The sequence below is a fragment of the Electrophorus electricus genome, chromosome 16, assembly GCF_041902795.1.
Source record: "Electrophorus electricus isolate QZ-2024a chromosome 16, ASM4190279v1, whole genome shotgun sequence".
Lineage (NCBI taxonomy): Eukaryota > Metazoa > Chordata > Actinopteri > Gymnotiformes > Gymnotidae > Electrophorus > Electrophorus electricus.
In genome coordinates this window covers 13,818,665-13,838,438 of record NC_137512.1, presented here as the reverse complement: position 1 = coordinate 13,838,438, position 19,774 = coordinate 13,818,665, and the positions used below count along the sequence as shown (strand labels likewise).

At 41.3% G+C, this 19,774-nt stretch overlaps 2 protein-coding genes across 8 annotated transcripts in view; one reads left to right on the top strand and one right to left on the bottom strand.

The window, feature by feature from the left end:
- Positions 1 to 10,019, bottom strand: part of LOC113574201 (connector enhancer of kinase suppressor of ras 2-like) — a 54,024-nt gene extending 44,005 nt beyond the window's left edge. For all 5 annotated transcript variants that reach the window (XM_035532369.2, XM_035532371.2, XM_035532373.2 and 2 more), the window contains exon 1: positions 9,682 to 10,019. In XM_035532369.2, the coding sequence (XP_035388262.2) occupies positions 9,682 to 9,745 (64 nt within the window). In that variant the 5' untranslated portion in view covers positions 9,746 to 10,019. The remainder of the gene's footprint in view (positions 1 to 9,681) is intronic.
- Positions 10,020 to 11,597: 1,578 nt separating this feature from the next.
- Positions 11,598 to 19,416, top strand: hdx (highly divergent homeobox). 3 transcript variants are annotated; one of them, XM_081699449.1, is made up of 11 exons: positions 11,598 to 11,710; positions 13,014 to 13,380; positions 13,670 to 13,816; positions 14,002 to 15,120; positions 15,662 to 15,712; positions 15,955 to 16,101; positions 16,373 to 16,574; positions 16,782 to 16,852; positions 16,962 to 17,060; positions 18,555 to 18,677; positions 19,084 to 19,416. In XM_081699449.1, the coding sequence occupies exons 2-11, from the start codon at positions 13,231 to 13,233 to the stop codon at positions 19,225 to 19,227; spliced, it is 2,253 nt and encodes a 750-aa protein (XP_081555575.1). In that variant the 5' UTR covers positions 11,598 to 11,710; positions 13,014 to 13,230; the 3' UTR covers positions 19,228 to 19,416. The 3 variants fall into 3 exon arrangements, with proteins under 3 accessions (XP_081555575.1, XP_026860678.2, XP_081555577.1); XM_027004877.3 differs by having other exon boundaries at positions 16,959 to 17,060; XM_081699451.1 differs by lacking the exon at positions 15,662 to 15,712 and having other exon boundaries at positions 16,959 to 17,060.
- The last annotated feature ends 358 nt before the right edge of the window (positions 19,417 to 19,774 follow it).

Here is a 19,774-nt window from a genome sequence, read left to right as displayed (position 1 = left end):
CAAGCGCAGACCAGTGGTCAGTAGGTGGACCATGCAAGAGCTTGTTATTACAGTAGAATTAGCATTTGAGCTGACTTAAACATCCAAGGTTTTTCCTTTTTTTTCCTTTTTATTTTGCAGTTCTATTTGGCATTTCACCAAAATATCATGTGGCAGGGAGCCAAAAGCTTATATAGCTGGGCACGCATTATGGCCTCAAGCACATACGCAATCAAAATGTTAGAAAGCATGCCAGATGCTGTCACACATATAGATACCCCTGGCTTGACTGGCTTCTCAGAAGAATGAGATTTGATAACACTACTGCTACAGATGTCCCCTGGCCTGTGCCTTTATTAAGAATAACTTTCCTCTATCCAACCTTAGGATGTGGTTGCTGGATTTGGGCGTCGGCAGCTATATGCTCCTCCCTACCCTCCTGGGACTACCAAGCCACACCCCTATTGTTCTCATAGAAAAAAACTTATTTATATTTTTGACACTACTTCTGACCTAAATAACTTCTACTTTCATGCGTTCTTTATCACTATTTGAGAAGGACAAATAAAAAAACACTTTATCTAGTCTGAGCTTGTTAGGATGACAACCATGAGGACATTTCTGGAACTTCACTTTGGTGTGGGTACAGGCCGTCTTTGATGACTAAGGGCCCTGATGTTCCCTGCACTGGTTAGAGCATGCTCTACACTGACATTCAAGCTCACCGCAGTGCGGGCAGATCTGATTCTTCCAGATTCTTCCACAAACTGGGTTTGTGGAACCATTGAATGGACAAATCATGCACACCCATGTCTTGTGCATGATTCATGGCCTAGGTCTTTTCGGAGCCATTATCATGTATGAAGAGCCCTTGGCCGCCTCCCAGGGCCACCTGAGTTCAGTGAGGGCTGTGGGAGTCTTTTGAACTCATTTGCTATTGCAAGGCGTTCATGTGAGTGGGTCACATGCAGGAGCTGGACCTTGCGTGAATGGAGGGGCTGTGTTCGTTACTTCAATCAGCTGCAGCAGCTGCAGGTCCTATAAAGGGCTCTAAACACTGCACTCCCCACATCCAGCCCCTGCCAGAGACATGAAAGCGCCATACAATATCACGGCTGCGTAGTTCTGCCGCCCCGGAACTGGACAACAACGCGTGTCTGGGCAAGCTCCAGGGGAGCTGAGTACCTAGTGTCAGGGTACTGTGCAGAAGGGAGGGGGGACACTAAACTGTGCAGCTCTGTGGTCTTACAGAACTTGAAAAGAGTATTGCTTTTGTAATACATTGCCCTTGTAGCTTTTGTTTGTTTTTTATTCTTTGCTTTGCTCCTTTAAAGGTTGTTATGGCAAGATGACATCCAGAATAAGATTATCTCAGCCTGGAAAGCTCAGTAAAAACAGATAAAGGCATTTTTTGAGATTGTTTTTGGATGCATTGTTTATTCTTGTGTATGTTTCAGTAATCCAGTAATTGAGAGAGGATTAAAACACTGTAATTTCTCTAACAAAGATTGGAAGTCATGTGATTTCCTACTACTATCTTTGAAAACATTCCTACTGCCAGAACTGACTGCCCATTTCTCTGAGAAATTAATTAAGAATTAAAAGAGGCAGAGAAAAATATAAAACTAATATCATTACTCTTCACCCTAAGAGAAAGTTTCTGCTCAGCTGCAGAATACCTCAGGATTGATGCCATTCAAACTCCAACTGAAAACTGCAGATTTGCCACTTCGTGTCATTTTGTTTGTTTGGTTGGTTTCTTCTCTCCCTTGACCATTTGCGTGGTCACCTCTCAAGCTAGTAATTATCCCCACACACCTGTAGCACTACCTCGACCAAATGGCAAACACAATTTCAAGCATGCTGATCTCTCACTGTACCACCGAGCAGTTCTAGAAGGACATAATGAATAGAGAATCAAAGAGGCCACGATCTTGATCCTGCTTTCCAGCGTGTGCGTGCAATAGCTGTGACCTACTTTCACAGCATCTCCGGTGATTGCGTGGATAAATCCAGCCATCTATTCACTCCTGTTAAAGCCCATAAGGGAAAGCTTGTGGTGTGCCATGAAAATTGCACCTCCCAGCCCCCCACACATTTTGGGTCAGGGCTAACATCCCTACCCAACTCTTCAGACAAAAAACAGCACTTCAGTTCGACACCACAACTCGACATCAAGGCAGGCAGGCTCTGTAAAATAAAAGGACATCATCTGTGCCTCTCAAGCTTTGTCTGAGAGTGACTGCGTACGATTCCGACTGAGATGAGTTCATCTATCGTGTCACCTCTCCATTTTCCTCGCTAATTTGACATTCGCCATTCTAAAAGAGGGAAGTGGCACTCAAGAGAAAGACGTGTTGCAGAGGTTAGGTAGGATATGACAAAAGAAGGTTAGCTCATTCTAATGCATCAGCAATGCTGGAATTACATCCAGATTCCGGACAGCTCAGCGCTAAAGCTGAGCATGGCGAGTCAGCTTCTAGTGTTTCTCAGTTCTCAATTATTTCTCACAAGCTTGTTATTTGATATGACCAAGCGCATCCACCTGCCTAAAAAATTCAAAGTATGTTAAATGTTTCCCTTGGCTACATATATTTACTGTCATATATGTCACTGAATGGATATAGTGATTTTGAAAATAATCATCTAACATACAGTTTCTGTGCAGTGTTCTGTTAGATTAACAGTGGAAGTTAGTTTCCTCATTAGTCTGGATATTGTCTTTTTACAGTATTAAAAATCATCTGGCTCACTAGTCTGGATACTTTCCACTGCTAACCTAGTGATCTTACCCAGATTTTAAGAGAACTAGCTGAGCTGAAGTTCTTTTACCTCAGGGCCTAATGACTGCCTGCTCTATCAAACAACATCAGCCTTGAGAAGTGTGTGCATTTGTGATGTCACCTAATTCTACATGGGTTTCCCTGTCCTGCATTTATACTAGTCTCTAGCAGTGTTTTAATTGGAAGTGTGACTAACGGATTTTCCATCCCCCTTGTGGGCTGTGGTCGGAGTATACTGGCTGCCTGTGTTGTCCCTCGGCCCAAGACGCACACCCTGAGGGCTTCACTTTGCTTTCAGTCAGCCAATTTTGTCACGAATCCAGTTGAGAAGGTAGGAAGCAGTGCTTAGCGCTGATGCAGGGGCTCTTCTGTTTTTTCAAGGAGGACCTGTGTACCATTGTTTGTGTGTGTGTGTGTGTGTGTGTGTGTGTGTGTGTGTGTGTACATCTCTGTACAGATATGTGTATAGCTTGTTGCAACTGTAATGAAGCACTGGAGTTACAGTGTAGGACTGTCTGATCTATATTGTCTGATTTATATGCTTCTGTTCTGATATTAACCGGACCATTGGAAGGATCTTTTCAAAACACTATGTGCAGCAGATCCAGCAGATATGCAGTAGATATGCCTATACACTATATGTACATGTACAGTAAATCCCAAATCACAGTGAGTTAATTATTGACTGGAACTAGATTAAAAGGTGAATATGAACCACTGCTTTGGCAAATTTTATGAACCTTTCCAGTAGTGAATGTGAAATACAGTGTCTCTGATTAAACAGAGATAATGACCGTATCTTACAGCTCTCACTCTCTCTCTCTCTCTCTCTCTCTCTCTCTCTCTCTCTCTCTCTCTCTCTCTCTCTCAGCCCTCATTACGTGCTAAACTATGTGCCCAGGTCCTGAGTGGAGGCGCTGATTTAGTAAAAATATGCATTAAGCATATGTCTCAAGATGTGGGTCTGTCTGTATCCGAATACTGAACAGTGTGGGGAATTAGACAATTAGCATCGCGGGGCTTTATGATGAGACATGATAGCTCCTCTTTAAAAAGGATGCCATCCAACCAGTGCAGAAATAAGCTATTTCATTATGGAAGCATTGCATCAAAACAACTTCAAAGAGAGAACCCAGATTGTTTACACTATGAAGCTTGCTGCTGCAGCAGCCAAAAAGTATCTCTCATCATTATACCAAGCTACCATGGATACCCCCAATTAGACAATATAACCAACAGATGTAACTTTGTCTGATGGCTTCCTGGCAACCATCCTCTCTCGTTCACTCATCACTGATCCTGGTTAATATGTTTGGGACACTGAAATGTCCTTTGGAGATTCCACCTTACACTCGCTAATATTACGGTGTCGGTGAAGTCTGCTACGGTGCAGTCGGCCAGACTCTGAGATCAAACACTTGGCAAGAGGCTTCCTATCAGTCACTAAAGCAAACAAACATTGCACTGCACGGCTGTGAGCGAGTCGGATGAGTCACTCGCTCACCACAGGCACATGGCGGGTTGGTATGTTGTTGAGTTCATTTCATGTAGGCTAGTAAATAGTGGCAATTATTTGTTTTTGGACAGGCCAGGACAGTTGTCCAGAGTGAGGGGAGCCAGCGTTAGGCTCACGCACTCCTCCGCTGGCCCGCTCAACTTGCTGGTAAACTGCATACGCCTGTAAACGCGAGACTGGATCGATGTGGGACGCTGGGCTATCGGATAACTGCCACAAAGTACAGACAGGGCGAATATAGATCGAGAAATCCAAAAAATGCCTCTACATAGACAAAAGCTATTGATAACAGCTATTTTGGGGTACCTTATAAAAAACACTGGTAAACAGCTATATCCTTTACAAGCTTCCTGAGCCTGCAACTTCCTCTAAGCAAACCAGCAAAGATCCTTTATTGTGCTTGTGGGAGAATATTGTTACATATATTTATGTATTGTATCATATTGCAGTTATTTCCTGTTCAGATATAACATATCATGATTTTTTTCACTGAAACAATGTTCATTCAATCTCAGGTCAATACATACGTGAAGATATAATATATTTAAATGGTATTTGAGTGGCCTAAATTCACTTGGTTACGAGTCTTTATAATGGACGTTCATATTTACATTTTTGGCATTTAGCACTTATCCAGAGCAATTTATAAAAGTGCGTTAGTTGTCTCAGAAAAATACGGTTATCTGATATAAAGAGATTAGAGTCCAAAAATACCTTTTAACTGAGATACTGCCTGAACAAGAGTCAGTGCTGAAACTAGACTGAGAAATGCAATATAACTTGATTTAATACAATGCTATAAAACACAACAATTTGGATGCAAATATTTCAATGCAAAAACAAGATAATTCAAGTACAAATATGAAACAATTTTATATGTGCATGATTAGGTTGCATTCAATGCTGAAGAAACTACATTCATAAATACTGCCCAATTGGCATGCTGAAATATTATTAATACATAAAATTAGTAATACAATGTTTTCATTTAAAATATATTACATACTGCTATAACAACTATGGAGTGTTTCAGAGTGAAAGTGAAATGTTCTTTAGTGGCAGGTCAGTCATTCCACCTGGAGGGCGATATGCATCTCACTTACTAATGACAAGACTGAAGACCAATGCCCTGAACACAAACCCAAAACAGCTCCACTGTACACCTGGCAGAGCATCACCAGGAAAGACACAACCACAACTAAGTGAGTTAGTTTGTTTGTTTGTTTTAATTTTCTTGAAAGCCTTAGTAAGTGAGGGCCTATTGGCAGTTAATGATGCTGACCAGCTGATTAAGAACAGTGCACCCAAAGCAGTGCTCCAGAGCGGCAAGGCGTGGACTTGGGACTCATCTGTGATGAGGGGGATCCTGATGGAGGGCGACTTGAAGCAGAGTGCTGGGGGCTGTGTCACGGGGCGAACAATGGGTGGTAAAATCGCCAGATGTTGTTTTGGAACAAGCGCGATCAAACTTGGGTTTATGAGGAGAAGGTGCTGAGAATGAGAAGCTTGAGCTTGAGATAGAGATTTGCTATGAGCAGCCAACAACTACATGAAATTAGGTGGTCCAGATCAATAAGCTAGCGCAATACCATAGCAACACTAGGGTTCTGCGTTTATGGAACCCCACTGACTGTAAGAGAAAAAACATAATGGGGTGATGGGAAGGTGCATTAGATTTTCTTTCCAACTACAAAATGTGTCAAAGCAAAACTGTCACAAAGCACACTTTTAAATAGCGCCCCATGACATTGTGAATTTTATTAGGCTGATATAGATAAATTGTTACATACATTCTGAATTTGATATAGATTGATTGTTATATTCATTCTCTCTGTACAGTAAATGTATGATGCATATGTCTGGCCAACCACGCATCTATATATAGTCCAAGTCAGAAACGGCTAAAACAAGAGCATTGTAAAGGGACATACTGTATTTCTTTATGTGGCTGTGTAATTATAGTGTTGTCGTTGCCTCTCAAAAGCTTTTAATGTTTGAGAGATCAGCAGAAAAAAGACTATTTAAACCCAGCTCTCTCACAGCAGTGTTCTTGCATGCCTCCCTGCTAAAATATTCTGATGGGCAGACACAGATTTCCATAGATAAACACTCATTTACATAAGCACGGTCTCAAGGAGAAGACAGCGGTAATGAAGATGAGAGGCACTGATAAACATGGTGGGAGATTTTGGGGAGATAAATATAGAGATCAGGCCATGGGATCAATAGAAAAATCATGACTCCGGCCACTGATGAATGCTGTAATCACCCTTTGTGTGAAACGCCTTTAGATGATTTCCCCTTGCTTTCCATGTCACTACACCATAAGCTTGTATTTGCATTGCCTAATTAATGGAATACTTCACATAAATATGCTTATATGGCTAACTGTGCATTATGGCTAGTTTGGACCAACTAGCTTGGCTCATTTGCATATATCTAATTGCCTCATTTGAATATAGGTAATATCTTACTTTACTTCCTTGTTAGTTGTCTTAGCATTCTAAGGTGAAGTATAGCTGGAGAACGAGGCCTAAATGGTGGTGATAACTGAGCTGATAATATATGTATAACACCTGACAGGTACTCAGTAATAAGGCAGGCTTTTTAAAGCAGTAGTCTGTAAACATATATCTTGCTGTGTATGGTTTATGATTCCACTATGTCCAAAGTTGGAAAAAAAGCAAGGAGAGCTTCAACATATCTTTCTTCAGGCTACTACTGCAGGTTTTCTTGCACCTAGAGCTCCATATATGTGGCGCAGCATCTTTCAACACTCCATTATCACTTTTCTGTTCTAAAATTCACAGCATGCACTTTGAAACATTAATTTCAATATGGTGCTGTTGCAGTGTATTATGTAGCACTTAATTTCTCACCTACTATGATGGAAAAAATGGGCAGCAGGCAAACTGAGTACATCTTCATGGAAAAAGCTGACATTAGTAGCTTTGGAGTAGATTTGCTTGGCAGCTACATTTTAAGCGCTGAGGCATCTTGCCAGTGAAAACAGACAATGGCAAGGTAATCTGTGAATTTCTATGGAAGTGAAAATGCCCGTGTTTTTTGATCCTTATGTTAAGACTCCATCTGTTTGTGTCACGCATACACACACAAACACACAGACACAAACATGCATGCAAGCTTCAGCCCTCTTGTCCAAGTGCAAAGCCTACATAATGCAATACCTGTTTATTGTCCAAGTGTGAAGCCTAAATAATGTAATACCTGTTTATTGCATTATGTAGCACATGCTCAGGCACATGGCTCATTAATCCAATTGAAGCGATGCTCCTCAATGCTCCACTGGATCAAACAAACCCGGCGGTTCATACTTTTCAAAGCCCCATCGTTCCCCTAAGAGAGGCACTTGGAACCCACGAGCAGCCTTGTGCCAGCGCCTGCGCATCCACCCAGCCCCATCAGGAGCGCTCCCTCCCCCACCACACACCACGTCACATCGAAGCTTCAGCATAGAAAGGTGGGAGTGGAGGAGTGGGGATCTCTAATGCGAGCACAACATGCCGCTCTCCTGCGTCCAGTGTGGGATCCGGGCAAGGTTGCCATGGAGACGACCGACCCCATTTATGGCTGCAGTTTTGTCGGGTCCAGCGTTTCAAGGTACACAAGTGCTGCAGGTCGCTCCCCAAAGCCCCAGTTGTCACGCTGTTTACACAATAGCAGTCATTTGCTTACACAATAGAATCGGTAACATGCAGGGGTGGGCAAAGGAGTGGATTTGCATTATGAATATGAAACAGGGACATCCAGAAGCTTTTCAGCAGAACCCCCTGACCCCGCACTTAGCCCTGATTGCATCTCCAGTTTTAGGAGTGCAACTTCATTATGCTGCCCCGAACCCTGAAGTGGTCTCTGAACAGAGCTGACAGCCCAGAAAAAGCACCAAAAATTAATACCACAAACAACGAAAGCACTAACAGAATCTCATCTGCCTGATTTGACTCAAGAGTCTCTTATGTATCTACTACTTCTGTAATGCCCCAACAACAATCAAGACAGGACTGAAATACAATGTTAACCACTCGCAGTCTTCTTGAGACGCTTATACAATGCTCTATTCGCTTGCCTAAAACATACATGATACATAGGATACCGCAAAAGACATTATATCATGATGCATGGGCTTGGTGAGAAAGAAAAACACCAATATGGTCATAACTGACCCAACTTAAATTTGGGAGCTGCTGATATTTTTGATGAGCATAATTAGTTATTGACATGGGTAACCACTGGAAATCATTCATCAGTGTTCAGCTGTTACATGAGATAGGAAACAATGGTCTTCTGTCAGGCAGTTTCAAAGATGAAGCCCTAACTCACCAGTATCTCACTGAGTATGAGTCACGTCAGTACACCTTCACTGGTTTACATATCATGAGTCACTCCTTCTGATAATGATGGTCTTCTTTTTCATAAGTGCAGCAGAATCTAACATTTAGGCAGATACTGCACAGAGTAAAGGAGCAGATCGTACAGACCTACCACATACTCTGAATTCTACAGTGGCTTACATGACCGATTACTGCATTTGCTTCAATTATTTTTCTTCTGTACATGATAGTTAAAGATATTCTGACATGTGAACTTCACTACTGGTGGTCTGCACAGACCACTATGAATCACTATTAAACGAGGGAACCGAAAGCTTTAAATTCCATCTCATTCACATTAGTGTTATCAAATCGGACAAATAAATGCCTAAAGAAAAGAAGCACTGTATTTTATCTTGTGGTGAGCAGCTAATTCTCATTCACGCTCAAAAAACAGTTTCATTAAGTAATTAAATTCAATGTGACAGAATGAGTATAGTAATACACATTACATCACACATATGCTTAGCTTTGAGGCTGTGCTGCTGCTTTGTAAACTGGCAATAGTTCTTCATAAGGGCTCAACTATTTAATAAAAACATAACCATGAGCTGTCCATGGTGCTAGTCTTAGCTTAATATTATTGCTGAGGTTGTAATTGGACGCTTTAAACCTAACTAAAGTGATGACAATATATTGACATTGCTCCTAAACTATGGTGGGGTGTCACACAATTACCTGACAAGACACACATAGTAAAAGCGTAGCAATGTAAGACTTTTCAATACTGTGATATGATATCACACCAAACAGGCAGAAAAGGCTTAAATGTGCACAAGCAAAGCTGGGTTTTACTGGCAAACCATAAATATTATTGTCTGTGCAAAAAGAAAAAATGCTTATTTTAACCCTCATCTATTGACTTGATGACTTCATGACATAAAAACATAGAATGCATGCATGGTGTGTCATTTTAATTTACAGCCAGGCAGAGAATGTTGCAGGGGTTTTTTTATCTTTTATCAAGAGCTACACTTAATCATTTCATTCAGAAAAAATACAGGCATTTTACCTTTCATCCAGTCAAGCACTTGCTTGGGATTCCATTTACTTATAGGTTCCATTACCAGTGCCATAATCGATGTCACAGCTTCTTCTGAATTAATACCAAAGCAAACAAACCGTTCTCACTGGATGGGGTGGAATTAGTAGTCGCATTGGTAAGCCGGTAGAGAACGCTGAGTTTGAGCGTGGCAGAAAGCTGTCATTCAGAGAGGATAGCTTATTGAAGCTTCTATGAACAGGATGCGGTGGTGCAATCCACACGCGCACGCTCTGCTACCTATGGATGCTAGTGCAGTCCAGCTCACTCCCTCCGCGCCAGCCAAAGCTCTCGGCTATAGCCCACTGTAGAGGAGTGAGGTCGTTCAGCGCGAACAAGTGTAGCAACCCCTCCCTTTCTCTCCGACACGCTGCAGCATCACTCCATGAGCCGCCAAGTAAGGAAAAAGAATGATGCAGCAACACCAACAATCCCTAGTCTACAAGCAAACAAACAAAATAAAGTAGCCCGCGTGCAATATGCAACGTTAAATCACTCGGTATTTATCCGCTTGGTAACTGGTTACCTAAATAAAAAAATACTTGAAAATGAATTAATTCAGATTTAGGATATGAATCTGCTTCAGATTAGACAATAGCCCTAACCCGTATAGTTAGAGAAATATACAATAGCTATATAAATCTAAATATTTTGTATCACTGAACTACTGTTTTACTCACTCGGTTCAAGTGTATAGAATAACGTCAAATTTGTGTGACACAAAATCACATGAAAGTTCTGAAAGATAGTCTGTGGATAGTTTAAAATGCTCTATTAGTATCCAGCAAATGCTGTTAATCAGTATTTTCCAATAGCCACATTATTAAAGAGTAATCCTTAAAAAAGGGTTTTGTAAGTATTTCGTTGCATCCCCAATAAAGAAAGAGTATACTTCTTAACCAGGCTACTACACATGCTTTAGAGCTCGGACAGCGACCCCTGCTGTGGATACTATGTACTGAGGATCGATTTCTCTTTTTTGTGCTTTTCTGTCTGGTTCTCGCACTGTTTAAAAGGTAAGGGTTTAATGAGTTGGGGAATTAGCATACAACAATTTAAATATTTTACTTGTATATATGGAATATTTTATAGTAAAAATATGTGGCTTGTAAAATAAATTATTCTATAAGACATGTAACGGTAATATACATTTCTTAAAGTAGCTAAGCGTCAGAAGGCCAGCATGCTCTATTATCCAGGTCCTCACACATTATTCATAAGACCTAGAGTTATATAAAGTTTTCACTAAAAAAGTCATGTTCCCATTCTTTTTTGAGGTTCTTGAACTCAGATGGGAGGTAAAATTATTTAGATGTTTTGAAGAATTCTAATAAAAGGAACAAAAGTGCTCCAATAAGGTAAATGTAGAATGATGCGTTTACTTTTTAAGACTTGGGAAAAGAGAAAGGTTAATAATAGTTAATAATAATAATAATAATAATAATAATAATAATAATAATAATAATAGCAACATGCATGTCAGGTCTGGTAATTGTGGTAAATAATAAAATAATACTTATTTAAAGCATAATTTATTATAATTCATTATTATAATAGGAATAGGACACTGAGGAAATCTGATAACCTTTTGTATTACTTTTCGGATTACAGAAAGGGATAAATTTCTCTCCATTTACATTCTTTATATACCTTTCATATTTATTTTCTTTCGCAAGGACATTAATTTACCACACTGTATTCTATTATTTCTCGTCAACGATCTGGAATTGAGATCTTTGCTTCTTTTAGCAATGACCTCCCTCCCTCTTACCCTCCTTGTCTCCCCACAAAGTCAATGATGGGCGGGACAAGAGTGCTCAGTTTTCAGTCGGTTGCACATGTCACAGGCCGGATCTCGACCATTCATTGGCTCCTGTCTACTCCTACGTCACGATCATGATTAGAATTGATGATCGGACGTTTTGATTTCATTGTCTGGCGAAGGGACTCGTGAAAAAATCTGCTGAATTCGAGCGGCAGTTGATTTGTCAACAAAAAGGTATCTATAATATTTAATACGCTCCACGATTTTATATGCTTTCGACGACACTACGAGACTCCCATAAATAACCTGGGTCATGTATTTTGACCAGCATTGGGTTGCAAGCATTGCAAATAAAAGAAAAGTTTAGCCTGCTCGATTTGGCTCGCGCATGGTCTCGTGGGCCTGGCTAGCAGTCTATTGAAATGCGCAATTGTCTGCTTCTTCAAATCCTATTGCTTTGTCGCGATGTAACCTCTCGTTAGTGTTTTGCTGGCTTGTCTAATTTAATAGTGAAAGTTGCGTTAGGGTTTTCCATTCAGAATTGTGATTCCGGTGGCCAGTTTTACCCTTGCGGTGAACTGGGAGGGTGGATACGCGTTTTCCCCATCAATTCTATTTGATATGTAATCATTATTTCATACACTAGCCATGCGCACTGAGGGTTTTCCAAAAGGAGGAAAGAAATGAATAACCCTTGCGATACCTCTCTCCTCATTAGGCTTCTTAATCGAATGTTCAAACCCAACATTAGAGCTACTAACGCGGACGGCAAAAGCATAAAAGTGTTTTTTTCTGCAAACCTACCAAATTAGTTACCTTATGGAAGAACAAATCCAGCCAAGCGATCGGCGGACTAGATTTTTAAAGTGCTGAGGGACGTTTCGACAAATAGTTCGCCGACGCCTGTGCTGTGATAGAATGTTTTTAGCATTTCGGCTAAACAGCACACTACCGTATGAACTAGCATATCGGTCACGTTAACTTGTTACCATGAGAGCATATTCAATTCAATTTAAACATTAACACTGGTGTTACAATAAACAAGATTTATCTATGGGATGCGCAAGGCCTAACATTGTTCCTGCAACTCGCGTGCCTGTGTGTTTTTTTTACTCTCTCTCTCTATATATATATCTCAATTGTAGTGTTTGGGATGCTTTACTTTATAATATACGTTTTGAATGTGCATCGTGGGTCAAAGAAACAAGTATACACATGACCAAAGCATATATTTATATATTAAGTAAATGAATAAATTAAGCCATTATGTCAAGAGTTAAGTTTGAAGATGAAAGTTCATTTGGAACAGAAGCCACCACTGTTAGAAAATCTTCAATTTTGGTTGTAAATTTTGTAAAGTAAGATGGGTTTAGAAGAATAACAACTGAAAAAGTTGGGTTTTTTTACTTTTGTCTTCACTGTTCCACTCCTAAGTAACTGTGAGGTTGTACATTAATTAGACGGGCAGAACACTGTTTTAACCAGTGATAAACATTTCACAAGCATGCAGTTACTGTCCTTTCCTCTTGTGTCACAGGCTCAGTGTGGCCAACTCCTCGTGTGGCCAACTCCTTGAGAGACAGTAAGTCAACTCTGTACCACCCAGTGTGAGACAATGCCACAGTGTGAGAAACTCTTATCTGCAGAGAGCACTACAAAATGCTAGATTACACAATATTGCCAAATTGTTACTTGGCATTCATATGTTAAAAAACATTAAGGAAATAAATGGGAGTTAATCTGTGGCATCGCACATGCTGAATGGCTTGGCCAAGAGGTTGCACACAGAGAAAACACTTCCAAGCACGCCATTAGTCGCCCGGACGCCTGGATCTCACCTCGCCTCTCCTCGCTTGCTTGCCAGAAGCATGGAAACATGGCAGGAGAAGCGGAGTGTGCACACTGTGAGTATGGCAAAGGAATACCGAAATCCCTGTGTAAAACTCATGTGGACAAAGTGTTCTTAGGTCTACAGTGATTCAAAGAGTCCATTAGTGTCTGTCAACCATAACTATGAATGAGATTTGGCTATTCAGAATAGTGTGGAAGATGGAAAGTGGTGAAGTTAATGGGTCCTTTTAGATTGTAGAAGTGAAATGCAGTATTTTAGGCAAATCTGATGAGCCGTGTTACAGATACACCTCTGTAAAAGGGTTTTAGTATCATTGTTTAATATGGTCCCCTTTTGCTCAGATGAATCTGCGATCAGTGTTTACTCCTGAACAGCAGCGCATCCTGGAGCGGTACTATGATAATGGAATGACCAATCAGAGCAAGAGCTGCTTCCAACTCATCCTGCAGTGTGCTCAGGAGACCAAGCTGGACTTCAGCGTGGTCAGGGTAAGCGTCTGCTTATTCAATGGACAATAGAGATTATAACTTTAGCTCTTAACTTTTTCAATTGCAGAGACTTTGAAACTGCTTGTGACTGCAAAATAACTCATATGTTCCCTCCTGTCATGCGCTAGATTGCAGTGTCTTAAAGGTGATTGTGTTTTGATGGTTTTCCATGTGTGTCATTTCAGACATGGGTTGGCAACAAAAGGAGAAAGCTGGCCTCCAAAGCAGATAAGAATGGAGTGGCTGGTGTGTCTAACCATAGCCTAGCTGCAGCTGGTGGGTCCCTGGTGGCAGGTTCAGTGTTGACAGCGGAGATGGCTGCTGTGCGAGGTGTTCAGCGTGCTCCGGCTGCAGCGCACCTCCTCCCACCACCGGCCTCCTGCCCTTCCTCCTCCTCCTCTCCGTCTTCCCTCTCACCCCTCAGCAGCGGAAGTGGTGCCAACAGTACCAGTGATGTCATAGTGACAGGCACATACTCTCTCCCGCGTGGCACCAGCCGCCTAGATTCCTCCTCCCATGGCAGGGCTGGGGCGAAGGCCACACCCCTGCACCTCGAGGCTGAGCAGGGTCCTCACCCACGACCAGCGATGCAACCTGATGTGGCCCCCCTCCACTCAGCCATACCGGCCCTCCAACTCAAAGCCCCCCATGTGCCCACAACTGGAGCCCCGATATTCAGCCAGATGAGGAGGTCGTTCTCGCCCCGAGACCCAGCCACCGTACCTCCTGGCTGGGTGAAGCAATATGGGGCCTCGCAGCACCAGCCGTGGCCGCCCACCTCACACCAACAAACCCCGGCCCTGCACCGCAACCCCCCAGCCAGCACCCCAGAGAGTGGAGTTCGGATCCAGCAGGTGTTCACCATCGCCGGGCTGGCAGAAGGCTTGCAACGGCCTCCTCCTGGAACAAGTCAGGAGCGAGGGTTGAACAAGCCACGGTCACCTGTCATGTCGGAAACGTTTTCTATCGCCATGGAAACAGGCGACGCCAATGACGAATATTCGAGGGAAGAGGAGCTGGCTAACATGGGTGCTCAAATTCAGCTCAGCAAGTCCCCAGGCAGTGGTGCAGTAGAAAGCAACAGGGACCTGGCAGGCGGACCTTCCTTGCTTGACAACCGGGGCATGTACACAGTGACTGCAAGGAGCCAGACGGCTGTGGCACTTAATTCCCCAAACTCTGTCCAGTTTGGAGAGAAAGGCTGCCAAACCAACAGCTCTTTACTACTCAGTCCAGCCTCCCGTAGCAGCTATCCATTCAAACTCATCTCACAGACTTCTCCGTCGAGAACACCTAACCTAAAGGTATTATAGTGAAGTCCAACAGTTCACTTGTTATTATTAGCATGGGTGCTAGTTGAATAATGATATAATACTCCACTTTGGAACAAATCACATTTGTGCTGATAGATTAGTAAGTAATGCATGTGAAGTAGTATGAGAATAATTTTAGTGGCTTTCAGCTGACTTCATTTAACTGCTTGACTACGCTCACTCAGTCAAAAGCTTAGTGAAGTTGTGGACTGTGCTAAGAGGTCTTTAAAGGAATAGATCGTGCAAATATCCTAACACATCTATAACTAAATAAAAGCTCATGCATCTCTGATTATGCTCTTCAGTGTGAGTGGTCTGGAACATTTGTACTCCAATGAAATATTTAGTTTATGATTGAAGTGCTTATGGTTATTGATAATGTCTTTTAAGATTGGGGATTCACTCAGCAGACCATTGAACTAATTTGTTTCAAAACAATAGTTTACATAAATTATATAGTAGAAAGGCAGATTATTGCTAGATTGCTGTTTGACTGGAACATACTCATAAACTTTTATATGTCTTTTGCAAGGCAAGTAGCATGACGGCTCCGTGGCTTCTTAGCAACTCCCGCAAAAGAACAGTAAGTTCCTCAGTGTCTTCTCAGTTCCTGTGGTGAATATGCTGTAACTCACCTGGTAGAGCAGGTGGAGCAAGGTGCTAACAATGCTAGTATTTTTTATTTCCGGTTAGCATACATTGTGTGATGTATACTGGGTAAGTAGCTCTGGATAAGAGTGTCTGACAAATGGCAAACATGTAAATGAGTGTTTGCCACTTAAAGGACATGATGGAGTGTCCTTTCTGAAAGCTTTCTTGATGCAGTTCCAGGATAGAACCCAGTTTACTGACGTGGACCTACACACGCTGAAGCGCTACTGGGACAACGGCATGACTAGTCTGGGGTCCGTGTGCCGAGAGAAGATCTCTGCAGCAGCCACCGAACTCAACGTAGACAGTGAAATTGTTAAGGTCTATAGGCTTCCTTAAGACACCCAACTGATATTTGTGTATTTCAGACAGAAAGAATGGAGATGTTTATTACTAGTTTAATTCACTTTATTACTATTTTGCTGTTGAATAATATCTAATTGCCATTTCATATCTTCAGAAACAACAGATTGTCAACTTAGCCACCAGCAGCTTTATGTACCACAAGTTAGTAGGTTAACGGTGTCAGCCATCATCAGTGCCATTAAAAGGGCACTGTGTAATTCAATACTTGGTCCTCTTGTTCTGGCAGACCTGGATCGGAAACCGCAGGAGGAAGTATCGGCTGATGGGAATAGAAATTCCACCTCCGAAAGGAGGTCCTGCAACCTTTACAAAAGTAGCCAGCACTGATTCCCCATCACCTCTGACCCCTGAGGAGGACGAGCCCAAGACCCTCAAGCCTCCTGAGGACAGTGAGCAGAATGATGCCATATCCGTCTGTCTGTCTGAGGGTAGGGAGGATGCTTTTTTGAGTGCATGGCGCTATGAGTTAATATTGTAACAGCGCTTTTTATTTATTTTTATTTTTTTGTATAATGTCAGGCGTGTTGATACTTCTTGTTAGTGTGTGTTTAAATCAGTTTATATATATTTTATATTTTTTTATTTTCACTCTGACTTCAGAGTTTTAGTCAATGTTTTCCCTTTCTTCTTTAAAGATGGAGCCAGTGACTCTTTCCTAAAGGAGAATGATGACTGTTCAAATAGTTCCACCATTGCTGAAAATGTGGTAGGACAGTATTTGCTTTCTTTGCCCTCTTGCACATACATACATAGTGTGGCATGAATTCAAAAAATTTTCCCCCTGTTCATGCCACCATGAAATATCTACACAGAAGATTGAAATAATTGATGAAGATGACGTTGTCGACGACGACGATGATGATGGTGATGTGGCCACAGACGTGGAACAGTTGCATAGTCTCTTAGAGTACAAAGTAAGTTCAAAGCAGGTTTCTATTTCTACTTTTTCTTTTGTGCCTGGACAAAACAGTGGTAGTGTTTTGATTGTTTGTTTAGCTGAGGCACATTTTGTTTTTATATACTGTTAGTCTTTGCTTTACTTGAGGCACCGCTCAAGTAAAGTGATGTACTTTGGACTAATTTTTGCAGCTGCTTTGTGCTGGGCTTCTATTTATCTTTGTTTCACTGTGGGTTTTGTCCCGCAAATGCATCATAAAGTCTGTAAATTATAAGGTTTGTAGGTGGTGTGCTTGTCATACAATATTTAAGATAATAGTAAGTTCATCAAAGTCAAATCTGTTCATGCTGTTTTTGTTTATTAGTGTACAGTATCAATGTTGGTGGAACATACATATTATAGTGTTCTAAGCATTCAGGAACATCAGCTGCCTATCACCAGAACTTCCCAGGCCCGCTCTGAAAAATAATGGCGATAGGTAACTTTTATTTCAGAAATCCCTGCCAGGTGAAGTGAGTATTGATAGAAAGTTCAAAAGCACTTACATGAAGCAGAATCTTTCTCACAGTGAAAGCGAAGAATCAAACATACATGAAACTGCGCTGACAACAGAACAGCTCTAACGTATCCTCATTTCTGATCATGGCACAGACTCTGCAAATCTTTACATGGAAAACCGATTGTTAACTACACACAGATTTCCTTTTTAAGGTTTTTTTTTTCCCGACAGACATAGCCCACCCCTCCCAGGCACCATAGTGACGCATGGCTAGTCACGCCTGAAACAGTGCACTGCCACTCAGCTATAATCCTCTCTCTAAATGAAACTGTTTCTGCTTGGCTGACGAGCTCGGGAGGTCACTGTGTTCTGCTTTGCTCCCTCTCGGGCACGGGTTCCTCCGGCTTTGCATACAAATCGGGATGGGAACAAATCACTTCCAGGAGCCCAATTTGCTGGGCAGAGTAGACTGGCTGTGAGATGCTTTTTGCTGCTTTTGCATTTTAATATCTTGCTTTTTATATTGGTTAAAGCTCTTGTGTTCTAATCTTTGCAAAGATATGCCTTGCTTTTAAAGGATGAAATTTATTGGCATATAGGTTATAATCATTTCAAAGTAATTAGAATTTTCTGTAGCATTGTGAAGTTGTAGCACAAGGATTAATGAATGATGTTTTGTAGCACAAAGTAAATATATACTTACCATGTCTAATTTACATGTTGCATTAATATTAAACTCACACTGGCCACTTACATAATAAAATGAACTATGAGTAACTGTAGAAAAAAAGTATTTTGTACATCGTTGTTTTTTTTTTTGTTTTTTTTGCAATGTATTGCTTACATATAATTTTACTTTTGCTTGCATAGGTAATTTTGTTTCTATGGTCATGATATAAATCCTTGTTCTTGCCCAAATGTATTCAGCAATTATTTAAAAGACATGAATGCACATGAAGATTTTAAACTTAAATCTAAAAAAAAATTGATCAGGCCACTTCTGTCTTTCAGCATGAGGAAGTCCAGTATCTTGAGAGCGAGCTACAGAACCAAAAACAGAAGTACCATGAACTAAGGACCTTCACCCAAAGCCTAGTGATGGCGCTAAAGAACAATGACTCAGACAAACAGCAGGTGAGCAAAATGCTGCTGTTCAGAGCCTCTGTCAGGGCTGCCAACAGTGGTGAGGTGAGATTTCTGTGAGACTGGGCTGAGATATTCATTTCTGCATTCACCATTGTTAAACTGCTTACAAAGCTCATTCAAAACATATCTCATAGTTATAACAATATATGCTATGTCTCAACAGTGATTAGCAAATATAAAACAAGTTAGGATTTTATTTTTAAAATGTCCCATGACTTTTCAGACTGTGAAAGTGATCCCTCTAAATTTGCACGGCATAAGAGGTTGCCTCTTGCCACGGCCTAAGAGGTTGCCCAAAACCATGAGCCTGGCAAGCCTGCTCTACACCCAAATGCAAAATGGTTTGAGAAAAGCTTGCACTGCTTGGTTAACGTATTGATCATATCTGCTGCAGGAGCTGTTAGCTAACCTACCTCAGCAAGTGGAAGAAGACCTAGGACCAAGCCCAGAAACGGATGGGCAATCTAGCATCCAGATGACCTCCATGGAGAAGGACTCCTCTGTATCAGAGGGGGAGGGGGACATGGATCCATTATGACTGTTAGCCTCTAGGGGAGTGCCTCCTCTCCAGTCCTCAGATTGCCTGTAGGAACTTATCAGTAACTGAAAAGATCCTGCTAAAGCCTTTTTTATTTTAAGGGGTTTTTTTTGTTTGTTTTTTTAACCACATATCACACTATATTGTTGAGTGAATCCAGTCACATGTCAATAAACACAACTAACTTGGCAGAGGTGTCTTTACTTTTATAAGATAATTGATTGTGTCTAATGCACATTTGTCCCAAAACTATAGTAATTAGTTATCTTTATAGTTAATAATGTGGTCATTAGTTAACTTACTAAGAGAAAAGTACCATATAAAATTAAGTATTCTCTGTGTCAAGCCTTGCAGAACCATTGTCATATATTGTCACATATCTCATGCTCTTTCTATTTAATTTCAATAAGTTAACAGGTGGAATGTGGATTACTTTGTAGCTAATTCCAAAGTGTTCTTTTCTCCCAAACTAAGGCATGTACAAGTCACACACAGGTAAACGGAAAGAACATATTCCCATTCAAAGGGCAGAAAAACCCTTCTAATT